A 19,469-nucleotide genomic window follows, 5' to 3' on the forward strand; every position below is an offset into this window, starting at 1 on the left:
TCAATGTTCCATGTAAACATCCGATTTTCATCACACCTACCTCTCCTACCTACTCAAATATTTCTGAACGACTGTCACATTTGAAATTGAACAGTCATTCCCTAATATCGTGTGCAAAACTATCGTGTGACTCTCAAGAATCATATTTAAATATATTAACATTTTTATAACTTTTTATGATGAACAATTTTTATAGCAAGTTACAACTATGTAAATGTTTTATATTTTGGCCGTAAGATTGTAAATTTGTAAGAATATTGTTATACATGCGTGCCCCTTGTGATTGGAATTTACATATATCATATATTAATACTCTTAATTGTCAGGCGCGCAATTTTTTTAAATGCTGAATCAGTTAACTTAAATAAAACATGTATTTTTTGCCGTGGACTCTTATTATAAAAATACCTATTTCTGAGGCGTATTATCTACAGACAAAAATATGTTAAAACTCTTGGTGTCAGATGACACGAGAATTTCATATATATAATAAATTATTTATACATAATTTTTAATATCAGGAAAGAGCATTACAATCACTTATCAAAAGATACGCAAAACGCCAGTTAACAATATCAACGGCGTTACATTATTGAATGGGCTCGATTTATGGGCAATAAACACAGATTGGAGATCACCAGAGCTAAGTTTTACGATAAGCAATCTGCACGGTATTTGCCAACCTTTCGTCCAACGTACAATAATGCATTCAACGAGTGTTTATGCTCGCATAAATCTTTGATGGAAAATCTGAGACGCGTCGTAAGTGGTCGCGTTTTATCGATACGCCATTGTACGTATTTTTCGGTTGCGTAACTAACTTTGAGGGTAAAAATACGTTGTAGATAAATAAAGAAAAGTGTCGACCTGAGGGAGAACGCCGGTTATACACCAACTTTCTAAGCTCGCATTTAAAACTCGCTCGCACGGCGAAGGAAAGGAAAATCATACTGAGGAAACATGAATTAGAAACAAATGATAGAAAAAGTAAATCACGAAACAGTACAACACGAACAGTATTGGGACCGGATCGAAAAGGTTGTAGCACCTCTGGTTTCAATTGATATATAGAAGGGTAATGTAGGCAATAAAGTAATGCCATATTGGGCCAATTGTTTTTTATAATTTATTAATGGCGTATTATTATTATTACGCCATTAATATATGTTATTAATAAGCGTGCTTTTACTTCTCTATCTATTCGTACATGAAGGTGAATATAGAAGTTACTTGTTTTTTAAACATAGTATTACTTTTTTAGATGTAGTGGATTCGTGATTAAAAATCTTGCAAATCGTGTATGAAACTGGCAGCACTGGGTCTGAATAAAAAATCAACTGGCAGCCCTTGTACATTCGTACATTAGGTGCATAAACCAGATATAATGGAAAAATAATGGCCATCCAGATTAATGTACTGTTTAATTGAAAACAACTATTTCTAGCAACGTAAACAACTTCGGTGCTACCATTAAAACAAGATATATTAAGGAATTTGTGTATTGTATAATTTCGAAAAATAATATCAAAATTAAGTCAAGCTGGTTTTAGATACAGGTATATAATGTCAAATTACAGTCCTGCTACATTTTTTGTATATTTTTGTGACTCTGATACTGTCAGCACATATTAAATATTGTAAGATGTCCTTCTTTCTACTATAGTGATGTATCTTTTGTTTTCTAACAAACAAATAATATAATCCTGCCCCAATGCTAGTCACGTGATCTGTATTACGATAGTTATTTGGGATTATCGTCCGTTCGTAGCTTATGGAATAATAAATATAATATAAAAATCTAAATTAAATTGTTGACGATAAAGATAAAAATCTATTTCTTACGAGAATTATGTCCGAACGATTAATAAATTATAAAAAAACAATTATGCGTCGATATAACACACGATACATATAAATAGCGAGAAACATAAAAAACTACAAAACTAACAGCTAAATCAAACCAGTATTTATGGAATTTTTGAGTTCAAATACCGTATCATTTCGCTTAACTCCCCGAGGCAATCCTTCAATTGGTTATCCGATAATCACCTTTTAATATTTAGGAATTGAAATATATAGTTCTTTACAATAATAATAATGGTCTCCTGAGGTTTGTTCGAATCTGATACATTTGTATATCGATGCTAGCGGACCCGACAGACGATTGTACAAACTTCTTTAATAATAAAAAAGATCAAATGAGCCATTGAGTTTAATTACAAACACACTCACAGAAGATTTAGATGTATAAAGTTGTGAAATAAACACTTTCTGAAACGGAAACCAAGACGGACTAAGACGAAGAATCCCATTGTTTTGGCTTACAAAAGTCCTACTAAATCGCCTTTAGACTTAAAAATCGATGACCTATGCTTTATTGTTTAATTATAATTCTCTACGTTGCAGGTAAAATTCCACACACGTATTCCTTTGAATTCGAAAAGTTTTTAAAACGAAAACAATGAAATACTCACGATGGATGAGTCATGTGTATTTCCATAACAAGTTCTCGGGGTATTTCGAAGTAGTCAGGGTCCTTCCCATTCGCAGAAAGGACTAGAGGCAAAATGTCCCACGCTGTGCGTGGTGGCTTCCATCCCAGTTTCAAACAAAGCTGAAAATTTTACTTCATTTAGTATATAGTATTTTATTAAAAATATTTGTAATAATTTATTAGTTTTTTGGTTCCACACTATTACGTTGGCAATCAATCCCAGGATTACAAGGCTTGTGCCTTACCCATAAGCCAATCACACTTCTGCAATTCTTAAAAGAAATATAATAAGATTATATGATAACAATTATATTCATCTAAAGAGTCAACACAATTAATAAATTATATTTTTTAAAGCATTTGGAACAATGTCAATTCTTTTCCACGTGTCGATCATATTTTATACATAATTTTATTTTAAATTTAATTATTACTACATAAAATGAATCAAATAGGGAATATTAAACAAAAAAAAATTAATTACACAATGAGGTTATTACCATTTTATTATTGTTTTGTAAATTAGGTTTTTTTATATAACAGAGGTCAAACGGGCCAGAGGCTCATCTGATATTTAACCCATGGGTACTTTCAGTGGCAGAGGTACGCTCTTTTCATGAAGGACCCTAAGTATTTAGTTTGTGGAGACACCTTATACCTCAGTAAATTCGCAATGCATGGGATCCCCTAAAACCGTGCCATCAGGTAGTCTATAACCAGCGTAACTGATAAGCTGGCTGTTCCATATTCTGTAGTCATGCTTTCCGTCTGTACGTTGTGGGAATAGCGTTATTGCTGATCTAGAAGAAATAAAGAGTTATATTAGTCTATGGGAACTATTAGAAGTAAGCACTCAGCAGTAAGTGTGAAACTAGACTTCGATGCGATCTTAATTATACTTGATTGCCACGAGGGGCAAAGTTTGACGTATCAGCCTGGCTGGCATCGTAGCTGTTGAATGGACCAATAATGATGTGTTTTGAGAAAGCTGACGTGATAGAGATAGTTATTTGCATATACTCAATTAACAGATAAAATTACAACTTTTAAACAAGTGTCAGGCGTTTCAAGGCCATCCTTTTTTTAGCTGTGATTTTAAAATCTCATATATCCTATAATATTATTCATATGACGTGAGATACTTCCTTACTCTAGGACATACATTATCATCTCATTAAGCATTCATTCATTTGGGATAAAAATACATTTACTATATTTGAATATACAGTTAAAGTTGTAGCCATAACTCAAAGCGTAGATAAGACTATTGTGTACGGAAATTTAGTTTCGATTAGAACTTGGAAGTTTTAATTTATCTGTACAGTTAATATAAAACCTTATTAAAACCTATACTAATAAAATAATACTATATAAACTTTCTCTTTGCCTATTAAATGACTTAATTTCAGATTAGTATCATAGTTATAGTTGGAATAAACATTTACATTCAACATTTAAGTTTTTTTAATTAAAAAAAATTCTAAGAAATGAAAACTTTTGATTGATTTGTACTTTCAATAATAAATACCTTATGTTTCCTTTATTTGTGCTGTATTTAATATGATTGCAGAGCGCTTCGAACATGCCACTCGTGGTTGTCACTTGCCGACAGTCGAAGACCTGTCAAAAGAAGTTTAGTATCACTTAAATTATTGTAATTAATATTCTAGAGAATGACGGTTATAGTTCCTTACTGAAAAGGATTCTACACTGTTTTAATTAAAGCTAGAGTTAAACTAAATAAAGAACTTAAGACATAAGAAGCTAATAAGAACGATTTACTTTTTATATCGTGTGAGTAAATAGCAACAGAACTTTGAGTTTAATATAAACTTTAATCTCGTCGTGGAAACCGACATATTTCAAATATATTTTTGTAGTCAAACTATTAATAATAATAATAATCCAGTAGCGCTGCAGCTGTTTATAAAAATTAGCCTATTTTTATTTCATAGACAAGTAGGCTTACTACCCGTATGCCTCAAAATATTTTCCTTCACCGTACAAGTGACTATGACCCACTGATGCTATTGCGGAGATCGAAACTACGACCTGAGTGATAACAGCGGCACGCTAAAGTGTCTACGCCAACACAACTCTTAGTCACACTACACTTATCCTATTTCTCAGTAGTACAGCTTTTCTAGTCGTTACTTGAATTTACAATACACCAAGAACAAAACGTTTTACAAACTGAAAATATCTAAGCAGTAACTTCACTCTCGAAACGCTTACAGTAGAAATGAACATATTCAATGTTAATTCTCCCAAAATCCCTAGTACATTAACAAAAGAGATTCGAGCACGTAAAATTTTGAAAATAAACCCACATCCTGAACAATTGTTGAAATTAAAATACCATTGTTCTTTATATGACCTCTAACAAAAAGTAGGAATAAATTTGTAAAATAAATCATTTCACGAAATCCTACGAACCGCAAACGAGTTTCATTCTGATTAACCCAAGCAATCAGTTTAAGAAGTGTAATTACGAAATGTATTCTGTGTATCAGATGACTTAAATTTAGGCCTGGTAAATGCTCTCTAAATCCTCTCCGATGCCTTGAATGAATAAAGTCTTTAATGTTATTACGTCAGCCGCTCAATCAAGCGACTTAATTAGAAAAAAATATTGGAATTTAGCGCCGATAATTGAAGACTTAAGTGGTATGTTAATCTGGATGTTATGTTAACTTTAGCTTTTTTTGTTCAGTTGTAAAAAAGAAATCCCAAAGGAGCAAGGTCTTATAATGAATACTACAATAGTAACGTTTGTTTATACTCAATTAATTCGTAAGGTAGATAAGATAGTTTTTTTGTCAATATAAATGTTTAACTTATGCTTATTTATTTATTAATTCTTTTGTTTTAAATACACATATATAACAATTTTCTACAGTGTTATTTACAATACAGTATTTCAAATATGAACATAAAATTAGCAGACAAAATCTTTTAAAAAAGAGAAGAAAAAATATAATGTCCTATGTTAAGTTCACAGCGGGTTTGACATGTAATAATAACAAAAATAATCCACAATTTTTAAATATACGTTTTAAATTGCTTTGGCAATATGGGCGATGGCCATGTCTTTTTCTGTTTCATTAATATATTACTAAATTGGTTGGGTCCAAGACACTTTTTAAATACCAATAAAAGTATAAGATTAAGATATTGTCTGCCCTCATTCGGGGTATCGGTATCAAAACTAAGGCTATAGCCAAATACACATTTCAAGGATCGTCATGCTCGCTTAAGTGTCATTGCTTGTGGCGGCGTCCATGCGTCGGGTTGTCTCTCTCCCTAAAATATGGCGAGGGGCCGATGGCTGGCCATGCGTGATACTCGTGAACGGGACCTACTTGTGGTGACTATCTATTTGCTTGTTGTTCCCACGAGAATGTAAGTGCGTGCTCCTTTTTCACCATGCTTCCTGCTTATCGGACAAATCTTTGTATTATTATTTTTAATTACTTAAGATGTCATGTGGAACATGGTGTAATGGTTGCAGCTCCTTAAAAAAGTTGTGTAAAATAAAAACTTGGCGATTAAAAAGAGTGGCGGAGAATTTATTGCCAGTTCTCTTCCGTTCTACGTCCTTGATTTGAGAACTGGAAGTAAATGTAAAATTAGAAGCATTTAGTGTATATTTATTTTTTGTTTGACTTTCATAGGTGTACATTGACGTTGAGTTTGACTATATGCATTTGATTCAATAGTCTTTTTGTTCGCCTAATAACGTAACACTCATATGTATCGTTACATCGGCTGTTTTTCTTCAAAATCCTTGTATTTGTTTGTTCACAATTTTACAAAAAAATACTCTAACAACACATCAAATTCTGCGTCTCTACAGTTTACTTTTCTTTTCTGTACTGTCCATGTTTTACAGTTTTCGGTTTCATATCAACTTATAAAAAATTGCATAATGTGTCCAACAGCGTTGAGGCGTACATTCATTAACACTAACAAAATAGATGCTTTCGGTCCGGCCCATATTCGTTTTTGTGTCCTAACGTGAAATGAGAGTTTTCTCATTAGAGCCAGAAAATTCATTTTGCCCTACTTCTCGCAGTTTCAAACTAAGCAGATAATTGATTTTACTGTCAATATTGCTTTTCTTGTTCCTTATAATTGGACGTAAGATTTTGTGATTATAAGGTTGCATTATTTTAATTTTAAATGCATTCAGACAAGGAATTTTGCTGTCCTATGTGGAACCAGCTGCCCACCGATATATTTCCAAACCAATTCGGCTTAAGGTCCTTCATGAAACGGGCGTATTCTTAAAACGCCGGCAACGCACTTGCGAGCCCCCTGGCAATGTGAGTGTCTATCAGGTATCATAGGGTGAGCCTTCTGCCCGTTTACGCCCGTTTTATAAAAAAAAGTACAATAATATTAAGAAATGCTTGTTATAAGTTGTGTCTGACACCGTAAACTATAAATTTGACGTACAGAATAAAACAAAAAAGATTTAGGTCTCAGTTACATCTTAAAGACATTTTTGAGCGACAAAGAACTTCCGTAATAAAAGACTTGGCAAAAATATGCAGTCATGAGTTAACACTTGGTAAGTATCCTATTAATGTTTTCGGGAACTTAGAAAACCTTTTAAAAAGACATTTGAATTTGGAACTGGACTTGTTCGGCAAAATCAAATAATTATTGCATGATAGTTATCAGTAGTTTTTTAGTACAAAGAAAAAGGGCAAAAACGTAGATACAACAAACACACAAATACTCTCAATAGTACAACACTGTATTACAGTTAGGTCGTTTAATCTCTGATGGGGTTTGGGGGTGACACTTCTTTTCAACTATATATAGCCTTATTTTCCGCGAACACGTAAAAATTACGTCAAATACGAGGTGTATATATATATTTAATTGACGCCGCACAAAGATTATTAAATATGTAATTTTAATCTTACCAAATTTACTAAAATTACGAGTAGGTACTTTTAATTAATTTATCTCTAAACTAAAAACTCTTAGTAAAATATCTAACATGAGAAAGTGTCCAATAACACTTCTTGCAGTCGCTATTAAGGGGAAGACACATTGTTTTTGTGTTTTTTTTTTCAGTTCCCAGTTTTGAGCACATAAATATTATACTAATTACTTAAGAAAAAGATTCAAAGTTGAGACTTAACTTTATCCTTATATACGTATAGATGCCAAATATCCCTTTGGTTTTTGACACACTGTTAGGGTGTATATATAGATATTTATGAAACTTGGTATTACGTATTCTACGTAGACAAAGCGAGAGCGTAATGTCTTAAAATAATTATGATCATCTTTATTCTAGGTTTTCTGTTTCTGCCGGTATATTACAATCTCCGAGAACGTGTCAAGATTTCAAATATAAGGTACTTGCTGTTGTTTTGAAATGCAATATAAAAATGCAGAGTACCTGTCACGTACACAATTTGCGGGATGGATATGCACGTCCCAGAAGAATAAAATGTGACCTCAATCTACTGTTAGACTACCTAAAATTCTGCAGCACCAAAAAATTAACATTTAAAAATAAACTAACTCAGATTTACGGTTGAGTTTTAATAATAATATTTAAACTAATAAGTTAAACAATAAATAAGGAAAACATTTCAAACCGTCATTTGTGACGTGCTCTATTGAATACAATGCATCATTAAAACTGGAATTGGTTAAAATTTGCTGATAATAATATAAAAATAAATTATATTAAAAGAGTTACCTAAAATTGAAATGTCACTTTTTCCATATTATTGAATAGTTATATAATAGTTTGTCATCGCTTACTTAATACTTCATAATTTCTAAGTTCTTGCTAAGTTCACTTAACTACGTAACATTTATCTCCTGTAATCGTTCATACACCTAGGAAATATTTACACACAACAACCTTCGTAGTGATAAAAGTGAAATGGCTCACGTGAATGTTTTATCATTCAGAAGACAATCGTGAGTAGAACAAAGCAAAAGAAAGCTTTATTTGAACGTAACTAAGAATGATACACAACATTTCAGATTGAAAAATGTTCCCTTATATCAACTTTCTAGTTATATTTTGATTTAAAAATATCGAAATATTTTATTTAAGTGAGGTGTATACCTTCTTACGTCTAACTCTCATTAAGATTCACGAAATACTCGTATTTATAAAACTTAAGGGCGGACGTTTAACGTAGATTATATTAATATATATATATATATGGGAATAAACCGCCTTCTTATTCTACATTTCTAATTTGTAAACCCATCCGCGAATACTTTTGGGATGGGCGGCCCGCCCTAATATTTAACTAGCAGCCTGCGTTCTTTCTACTAAAGAGCGTAACACCAATACCTGAGATTACTTTCGGTTATAATTGTTATGATAATGTACCTGTAACTTGGACCATTGTATTCTGCCAATGCATCGACTTGCATTTCTCCATGCCAACTTGGCTCCGAAGACCAGCTCAGTTGTGGTTAGTTGATATGTCCCTGTCTTCGCCACTTCCTCTTGCACAGTACCCCACCGCGCTTCATGAGCTGGAGTATTAGCTCTAAAAGAAAAAAAATTAAGACAATTTTAAAATCAAATTACGATCAAGACGTTATATAAATATTCGGATAATAAAACACAATAATCGATTCTCATTGAGTCCTAAAGACTATTTCATGGCTCCGTTAACAACATAGAATTACGAAAAGAAATTTGATCTTTTATTTTCGGCAGATTTATACGTGTATGTCGAGGAAAATTGTAGTGTCTGTTTTAGTGGGCTTTTCTTCGTGTCAAGTAATTAGTCCTGTACAGGAAATAGAGCCCTATAACTATTGCAAGGAATCAAACATTATATGTTTTGACTAAGGCACTGAGGCGACCACTTAGAAGACATAATTATTAAAACCTCATCAAAATAACGAAGATTCCCAAAATAATAATACATAATAAAAGTATTACAAACAGAATTATATACGATATATCTGTATATCTTGTTGAATGCTCCCCTATTCGTACAATATTTTCAAAAACACTTTGTCATGTAGCGACATTGTTTTGTTTGCGTTATTCGACAGCTGACATTGTTTTTTCTGACAGCTGATAAAATCAACTAAACATTTTTGTGTCAGTTGTCAAACAAAGCATAATTTACCCGTGTTATAATAAATTTAATTGGAAGGGTTTATCCTTTGAATTTTGTACTAGTGCGTTGCTTGGACTTTCTCAATTTAGAATAAAATATGATTGTATGATTGTAAAATTAGGTGGTACGGTTGAATTGCGTTTAATTTAATTAGATTATAATTACACTGATAGGTTGTAATAATAAAACAAGAAACAATAAGTACAACTCGGCTATGATGACTGCAAAAATCATACCAAATCATTTGATAAAGTATATTTCTAAATACAGTGTAATATATATAATGTCTTTTTCCGGACCAGTTAATTATGTTGTATTTTTTAAATTATTTTATTAATATCTTGCGGTATTGAGGCATCTTCGTGTTAAAGCATATTCAAGTAATTCCAATTTGTAAAGAAAAGATCTGATCTCTTAAAAAGTTCGGTACGTATGCTGCCGACAGTCGAGAGTCGGTATTACGGGCTAGGACAATAAAGCGTCAAACGAACGTAAACACTTCCGCAGTTGTAACTAATTTCGGTAGCTTAAAAAGTACTTTTTATTATTTAATTGTCGTTGTAGGTGATGGGTGTAATGCTATGTAGTGTGTATAATGGTATGGAAGACAAGCTAAACCAACCTATACCGAGTGATTCTAATGCTTTAGGGGGTTTGTCGTTAAATCGAAGGATGTTACATCGAGTTTATACTATATTTTGTAGCAATAGAAAATGGAAAAAAATATAAAATGCATATTTTTTGAGCTTTATATAACTTTTATTTTCTTTAGTCAAACTTAAAACTAGACTAGAAGATTATATATAACATAATTACGAAGACAAAAAAGTTAAAGATCGTCCCTAGACGATTAAAACATCACTTACCTTCGTATTGAGGCAAAGTACTGTCCGAGGAAATCCTTAGCATCATTTAGAACTTCTTCTGGCTCCCTTGGTATGTCTCCACGACCCGGAATCGCCATCAAACTCCCCAGACATGTTTTTTCGTTGCATAATGTAGACTGTTATCAAAAAAAGGTCTAGATTAGTTTTTACGTATATACGTAAGGTTTTAAGTTGGGCCATTGACCTCTTAACGATTACTTAATAAACTCTTGATGATATTATAAATTACAAATATATTAAATACTTTTTTTAAATAGCTTAGTGATACTGTATTTGGTTGGCAAACATTTTTTTTTTTAAATCTTGTAATATCAGCCAGTAAAATAAATGCCGATATATCAGTAAAGTAAATCGTATCAACATACTTTATAACATAAGTTCGGGAGCTAACACAGAGAGGGATGTTGTAGGGACAAAGTGAGTGATTGAATTGTGCCCATACTGGATAGATTTGAATCTCGTTAGGGAAGGAAATGGCCGTATTTGTCGCGCTATTTCCCGTTTTACTGCCACTACGAACTTCAAATTAATTCGTTATTAAGTTTTTAATATTCATTAAAAGTAATATTGACATTTATTAAAAAATAAAAACATGGACAGAACCAGGCCAGAACAGATTGTATTAATATTTTAAAGTTAGACCATTTTTCCTCCACTAAAAAGGTTATTTGAACAGTCTGTGAAAATACGGAACGTCGCATATCACGGACAAGTCTTGTCATCATCGATACGACTTGTTGCGATTTATTATTAAGCAAATTTTAAAAGACGCGCTGGTAGAAGGAAAAAAATGTCGTAGTTACGGAACGTACGGGAGTGGACCGGAGTCACATCTACCGAGGAACTGTTTAGAGCATACCCGGCAAAGTTGTAAACAGCATTATTCGTAATAAAGAAGAAGAAAAAACACATGAAGCGTGGGTCTTCGGAACTTCCCATAAAATTAGGTACAAATATGTTTTCCTTTCCTAAGGTAATGATGAATGAAAACAACTCTTGCCTTGATGCTCAAAGTCAACAAAGTCTCAGCTAAGATGACCTCATCGGCATGTTAGGCATACAGCAAGATCCAGTTTTTCTCAGACTTAGAAATCCAAACATTCATATAATATTAGGCTAATAAATGCCCCCATTACTTGTTATTAATGTATCGTGCGTATCACGTGTGTACAAAATTCTTTTGAGCAATTTCATTTCATGCTATATGTTGTTGTTGGGATATAAATTGCAGTCATTTCTTACGTGTTCCGGATGAAGTTTGCATTTCATATATGTCTTAATATTTAGTGCAATATTCCTATTTTTATTATACATTTCTATAGTGCTTACGGCCGAAGTTGGTGTAAAGATCTTATCTTTTTGAAACTAATTTGTTAAAGTACATTTGTTTTAGTTATAGTATATATCGGCACCTAAATCTAACCAATATGAATATTACGTTCACTATTTTTCGTTTACATGTTATCCCTTAACAGCACTCACTTTTAAAAAAAATTCCAATTTTAGTCTAGAGTTCGAAAATAAACCAATTTATAAATTTATAAACTAAGCAAACCATATTACTAATAACAAACGTATTACTGATGATTTACCGTATATAATATGTGTTTGTTTATTACCTAATGAACTAGGCACATTTCAAGCTTCGATAAATTCTAGTTAAATAAAGAGATATCCTGTATTACAGTACAGAGGAGTGTTGGCATCATTTTTGAGGTCGTATGGTCAATCCCCGGCAGTACACCAATGGACTTTTTTTCTATGTGCGCATTTAACATTCGCTCAAACGGTGAAGGCGTGTGTCAGGCACAGGAAGGTTATCATCTCATTGCCTATTAGATTAACAAATGATCTGAGGCCCAGACCTAAAAAGGATGAAACTGATTTATTTTATTTTATTTTATTTTATTGTAGTACAGTTACTTAATAATTCATATTATTTTCATGTACATGCCCAATTCCCATATGAAAAAGCATAAAGACTTGACCCACCAACAAACTTGGCTGAAGACAGATTTCTTCAACTAAAAAAAAGTACGAAATTACAGCTAATTTCGTGGTACAAAAAAAGCATCCACTTTTATGATATTAGGATATATAAAAAAATATAATTCAACAGTTTGTGTGAGTCACATTTAAATAAAGTCTAATAGCTATAAAAATCTTTAACATTTCAGCAATATCCTTTAGTATTTGTCTTCCGTTGGGTCTTTTTCTGTGTAGAAAATCGTACTCATTATTCAGCCGCGTAAGTATCAGGCATTTCTTGTTACAAATTATAGCTTACGTAAAACTTTACAGACTTCTAACTTAGAATAATCTAGACATTAGATTATTTTTGTTCTGTTTTACAGAGTACACTAACAATCTGTCAGTTGCATTCTTTCCAAAATCAATAGTTTCGAAATTTGAAAACAATTTTTTTTCTTATATACAGAACTGGTCAGACGTTTGGCCATAATTCTACCTGATGATAAGAGAGATGTGGCCTATTGGAGGGTACGCCTTTCCAGGAGATGTCTGTTTAACCGCTGCTTAATAACCCATATTCATTAATTGTATTTATTTCCACAAACTTTATTAAACCTAGTAATTAATTAAATCATTTATCCAAAAATAGTTCCAAATTACTTTTTTTTTTAAATCTACTCTTACTTAGTACATCTTAGGAAATATTAACAAGCTATTATTTTTATTACAAAAAACTGTATTGTACCGAAGTATGTATCATCCAAGCATTTTAAGTTGGCGCGATACAAATTGCCACGGGCGAGGCCCGGAAACTTTGTTCTCGCTATTGTTGATGCATTCTTTTTATTCTTGTCTATCGATACAGAAGATTGCCAAATTACACACGATGTATTGTTATTATAAAAATACATCGCTATAGGACGTTTCCAAAAGCCCGTACTTACTAGGCCAGTATATATATTACTATGTTATTTTTATTTCGGCCATACAATGCGTAAAGGCGTTGAGAACTTGTAGAAACTGATCACGTTACCATTCAAAAACCATATGGACCGATCAGGGGAAAGACTCATCGTCCGGTACACTGTAAGAGAGACTCTGAACAAATATCGGTGGAAACAGAACACGGCGCTTAGACATGAGCTGCCGATTGATGAGAGACCCGTATAATATTACATTGTTCAATTAAATACACAGTAGTAAATACAGCCGGACAGAAATAGCGAATGTGTTGTAACAAGATTGATTCAGTTTTATAATATTTTTATATTAAGTCATAAATTAATACAATAGGCTTAATTTCCTTTTTGTTGTTTGTACTTCAAGATTTTTTTTATTGTTTAAATAATATTTATGGCGATTCGTTGAATACACGGACTTTCAGTAATACAGTTTTTGAAGTGAAACTTCTTTAGGCGCATGAAGGTAATTTTTCTATGGATGAAACGCAATCATCATTATATTTGCGTCACGATGTGCAGCGTTTTTGTCAAAGAAAAGTGAGAGCGATTGAGACCGATTGAGAGAGAGTGAGAAAGGGCAAACGCAGCATGAAGCAAATAGCTATGGAGCGAGAGTAGAATGCAAGCAAGTGAGAAAATTCGAGAGAGAGAGTGAGATAGAGCAAACATCGCAACACACACAGTGTTATGGAGCGAGATGTGGGAGAGAGCTATAGTGAGAAATATTGAGAGATAGAGAGTTAGGGAGATCGAGAAAAAATACACGCTATTGGTTGATGTATTCGTTTAGTAGTTACATATTAGAATTTTAGATGGCAATTATGTCGCATAACGTCTTGTGCGGCAAACGCAGATTTTTTATTTATTTATATTATCATTAGCATATGTACAATGTAATAATAGTAAAAATTAATTTACAAAGAAGTTTCACTTCTGTCATGTGTACTTTGTACGCACGCACTTTTCTTTAACTAGTACTGTCACCTTTGCTCGTGATTCAGTCGTTTTTTTTTATGTTTATGCAGTACTGTTAATAATATAAAAGTTTATTAACAATTCATACGAAGTCCCATACGAGTCGAGGTCTATATTTGAAACAACGGCGCAGTGAATGAAGCAAGTGGACAAGTCTTATCAGTGCAATAAAATTAGTAATACTTCTGTCATTAGTCTACTGGTTATAGATAGTACATATATATTATGAGGTTTCATAGTCCTAATGTGTAACTTTTTTTAGCGATGCGATAGTCTGTGCAAATATTATTAGCAATTAAAATCAATGTTTAGCGTTTATAATAGTATGATCCCAAAGCGGTTTAACCCAACCACCGCTGCCGCTCAATAATTACCGTATGTACAAATCGGTTCGATAGCGTAACAAAAATTGTCGCATAGGCACAGAAGGCTATATTTGGATAGTCGTTTAAATAAACGTTTGGTATATAACGAAAATAGTATATCATATTTGCATTATATGCTATATTGCATATAGATGTTGCATCACAAATGTTTTGGGTGATTATACTGAGCTGAACACGTCACTGAGTAAAGATTGTAAAATAATGGTCATTTACAAGTTGCTTGCGTTTAATATTCAATAGATTCATGCTTTATTGTCGGCTAATAGACGGATTTGTCAACTTTAATTTGTTATTAGTGACTGTTCAGTATGTATTGTAATTATATATTCTATTTTATCTAAATTATGTCAGTTGGCTGTTATGAATATTTACAACGATAAAACGTAATATTTTAAACATTGTAAGTGTTGTTTTACTAAGTAATCTAAGAGAATCATATTATGTTAGACTAAGTGAACAAATTTATTCTTATATTTGAGTTAATGAATAAGGATATTAAGTTGTTAGTCTTCTTAAAAATCTTAGTTTAATTTAGCTAAAACTAGTCAAACTAGTAAAATTTTACGAACACTAAATCACATATTAGGAATCGGTACCTGTGATATTATTTCCCATTTAACATCCTAGTCATAAAAATATTATCACTCACCACTCTCGGGCAGGTATCGTCATACAAACGATCATACAAATACTCCCTCGATTCATGATTCTTCAACACTTTTGGCCTGATAACTCTACGCGGCGTTTTCTTATCTAATTTCAATATTTTCAAACTTTCAACTTCCGGTTCATTTAAATGATCTATCGGACAAGATTTGGGTATCTCAACCTGCACATTCGCAATGTCTATGGGATTATTAATATCTGTGGCAACCACCCCAGGAGCCATAGTGTCATCAAGCGACGCGGTCGCACTAATCACGAATAGATGCCACCGGTATATTTATAACACTTTTATCGTTTGTGACAAGAGTTTGTTTTTAATATTTGCTAACGAAGATTCGTATCTTGACAGCTCAAGTTAGTATGTCAGACAAATAGGATTTGTACATTACTAGCCGCCGTCTACAACTGCTCTCGTACGTGGGATTGTCGAATGGGCAAAGTGTTAGCCTATGAGATATTTATTTGTTAATTTAGCTATGCAATATATATTTTTTTAATCTACTGTTTGAGTAGTAATTTACACTTGCAAACTAGCTTGGTCAAAGATTTATTAATTTGTTACATTAATAGTATATATATATACAATTAAATCACATATCTGACGAAATAAAGCAAAAGATTCTATTAAAAAATGCAGGCGTCAACGTCACACCACTCCCAATCTGACACTTTCTAAGTAAACACTTCGGCGATGAAGTTCTGTTAACGCTGGTTCTCTGCACTGTCTTAATTTTTGTCATATGTGTATTTCATTTTGTTTACATAATCATTATATCATTATATTCTACACGAATAGTATATAATAGATAGTGCGTAAAAATTGAAAATAAACACGGCAATCCTTTTAAACGCTTCTTATTGAACAGTATTTATAGATATGATATGGATAACAAGTTATAACTCCTTACAATGTGTGTTAAGCAATCTTGTGTTTACTCAGACATTCTTAATACTTGACTAGTATTATCAAAGCCCAATAACAATAAAAGTAAACTTTGTTGGATATTGTCCAACTTTAATATTCAGCGCTCGTGTGAATTCATATTTGATATTAGAGAAAAAAACGTAATCCGATTCCACTTACTAGGTAATATTGATGATATGTACGAATATGCCGTATCGTGATATTAAAATTTCGAATGTCAAAACCATTCTACAATCAGGCGGGTCTATAGATATATGTAATTGCTTGCTGGTAATAGTATAATTAAAATTTTACAAAATTTGTATCACCAAGGAGATTTTATTCTTTTTTTCGCAATTTCCATAGATCTAGTCAGGCATATTACAATTTTAGAATGGCATACGCTTTGCCCGCTTATATATTCGTAGGTTACGTTCAGTTTAGCTTTTGTCTCATAGGTTTTGTTCCAACTTCCGAGATGAAGAATAGAATATAATAATGATGCTGCATAAATCAGTACACACAACAGTACCTTGAAAATCGTAATCCAAGGGTAGATCTAGAATTCACATGAGTCACTCTGATTAACTTGACATATAAACTTTATTAAATTGAAATATAAACTTTATAAAATTGAGCAATGAACTTTATTAAATTGAGATACAAACTTTATTAGATTGAGATACAAACTTCATTAGATTGAGATACAAACTTTATTAGATTGAGATACAAACTTTATTAGATTGAGATATAAACTTTATTAGATTGAGATATAAACTTTATTAAATTGAGATACATACTTTATTAGATTGAGATACAAACTTTATTAGGTTGAGATACAAACTTTATTAAATTGAGATATGAACTTTATTTAATTGAGATATAAACTTTGCATATTTACGACCGTGTTTGTGTTTACTACTAAAATTACAGATTTGGGTCGTTTTTATACAGGATTCTGAAGAAGTCCGATTTCTGTAAGTTCCACTAAAGAACTTTGCAAGTTTAATTAATAACTATTTTACTATGACATTTAGTTATTTGTTTTTCAAGTTCAGCTCAAAGTTACAGACAATTATAAAACATAATCTATTTATCACAAAGTTGATTCACTCTTTTCTACATATTTGGCTATCGGTAAATAAATATTATTCATTTAAACAAATATAGCCGACACAAGCTGTTTGTAAATAAACTTTATCGGTTGTGCAAACTATGTGTTACCGTAGTCATGTGCTCGTTATTAATAATATTTAATTAAAGTCATGCATTTCGTGCTGATTGTCCATGATATTTGCCCGTTGCTGTCTTTGTTTAGGATTTCACGAAATTAGGGGAAACATTAAACCCAACTTTATTCTATAGATAAATATCTTATTTCTAATATATTCATCACATAATCTCTACTTTATCCACCATGGCTTGGGTATTAAATAAGCCTATCTAATGGGGAATGTGGCATACTCATTATATGTTTCATTACATCTTGAAGTTATTTAAATTATTTTGAACAATTTCAGTTTAACAATATTAGTTTTCTATAACTTTTCACAATTTCTTTTGCAATAGCCATGCCCGGGGGAGCAGAATATTATCATCAGTTACTGAAGAAGAATCTTCAGTCGCACTCTTCATTTCTGAAGATCGCACTACTTTCTGCACTCTCCCCGATCTTCGGCAGGCCTCTGCGCCTTGGTGTCGGTTAGACATGTAAGGGTCTTTACTTAATCAGTCTAGCAAGTAGTGGATCAACTTTGAGGTTTGGTCAACTCTGCCAGCCACGATAAGTTTTTCTAAACATTCTGTATCTCTGTGTTGCATGTCCAAGAATTGTTTGTGCGTTTGTAACAAAGTGTCGAAAGACCCGTTTGTTTCCTAAGTTGTCCAGGCAATCCTAAGCATTCGTTTCCAACAACACATTTCCAGAGGATCTATTCTTCACCAAATTGGTATTGTTTTTGTACCTCATTGTAAAGTCAAGGTAAAAAATGTAAATTATTCATTCAGAATAGTGTACACTCCATTTATTGAGGAAGTTCATAGACCATATAACGACTGAATCACTCGTGAAACCATAGACACGGCTGATACAACGGAATTAAAATATTTCATCCTTATTTAAAATAAATTGGAATATTTTCGTAACGCATACAATCAGCTAGTACTTCATTAAATTTAAATGCTTTCAAGCTGTATTTAATAGGCGAATCTATGCTTTCTGTGCCAACAACAAAATTTACTATTGTTCGTGGTTTTTAAAGCCTCATTTTATGGCATACTTCCTGTTATGCACTGTTTCCTTATAAAACTTCAAAAAAGGTAAAAGGATTCTGTGCGTAAAATAAAAAGAAAACTAAAAAGGTAAAAGCTATTTATATTCCTTCACTAACACAACAAAGTACCGTAGAGTTATGAGGATACTATTGTTTCTGTGTCTTACAAATAGTACAATATATTAGGACAGATGGTGTTTATAAGGTGCACGAGCAGCCTCCGTTTATGGTTAACCAAACTGGGTTGCGATGATCTGAGTAGCAATTGCACAAAATTAAATAATTTAAAAAAAATCTTCACCTTTCTTAATATCGTAAAACATTAATTTAACTAAAAAACTACTTAAAGTATGTTCATGTTACAGAAATAGAAACAAAATTCAATACATTTTTGTCATACGCCAGTCATACTTATTTGTTAATTCATTAGTGGATAAGGCTGAGATATTAAATAATTAAAAATGGTAATATTAACTTCGGGTTAAACAGACGTAAAAATGTGGCCACTTCATGTTTCTTTCGAGCAACGAAACTTGAACAAGCAAGATGGTGCCGTATTATGTGTATTCCAATTGGTTCTACGTGGACTTTGTAAGTAGACTAAAAACAGAGACGAAACTCATTTTCTACTTCAATTAACTAAGGGTCGAAATCATTATGGTTAGTCGATAAAAACGTTTTAATTTCTTGTTGAGTCAGCGTTATATTTACATCTAACATCGCTATATTATTTATATATGTAGCTTAGATTTCTTAGGGCCTCTATCCGTCGGATCTGGCGTCGAATTTGATTCCCAGTTGATGTGACGGAATCTCGCGTAACGGGT

The 19,469-nt window shown here is 32.3% G+C and overlaps 1 protein-coding gene and 1 long non-coding RNA gene across 4 annotated transcripts in view; one reads left to right on the plus strand and one right to left on the minus strand.

The window, feature by feature from the left end:
* LOC123708858 (nitric oxide synthase-like protein) overlaps positions 1–15,654 on the minus strand; it is a 29,248-nt gene extending 13,594 nt beyond the window's left edge. Inside the window, exons 1-6 of one of the 2 annotated variants that reach the window (XM_045659796.1) lie at positions 15,449–15,654; positions 10,485–10,621; positions 8,871–9,033; positions 4,023–4,114; positions 3,153–3,294; positions 2,475–2,614 (exon numbers count right to left, since the gene is read on the minus strand). In XM_045659796.1, coding sequence (XP_045515752.1) covers positions 2,475–2,614; positions 3,153–3,294; positions 4,023–4,114; positions 8,871–9,033; positions 10,485–10,582 — 635 coding nt within the window. In that variant the 5' untranslated portion in view covers positions 10,583–10,621; positions 15,449–15,654. The remainder of the gene's footprint in view (positions 1–2,474; positions 2,615–3,152; positions 3,295–4,022; positions 4,115–8,870; positions 9,034–10,484; positions 10,622–15,448) is intronic. The other variant, XM_045659795.1, reaches the window with a different exon arrangement.
* On the plus strand, positions 654–2,611 carry LOC123708859. Of its 2 annotated transcripts, none has more exons than XR_006753659.1 (3): positions 654–762; positions 846–1,038; positions 1,262–2,149. It is a non-coding gene; the product is annotated as an uncharacterized LOC123708859 (long non-coding RNA). The 2 variants fall into 2 exon arrangements; XR_006753660.1 differs by adding an exon at positions 2,407–2,611 and having other exon boundaries at positions 669–1,038; positions 1,262–1,556.
* Positions 15,655–19,469: the final 3,815 nt, after the last annotated feature.

This window comes from Pieris brassicae, chromosome 4, assembly GCF_905147105.1.
Source record: "Pieris brassicae chromosome 4, ilPieBrab1.1, whole genome shotgun sequence".
Lineage (NCBI taxonomy): Eukaryota > Metazoa > Arthropoda > Insecta > Lepidoptera > Pieridae > Pieris > Pieris brassicae.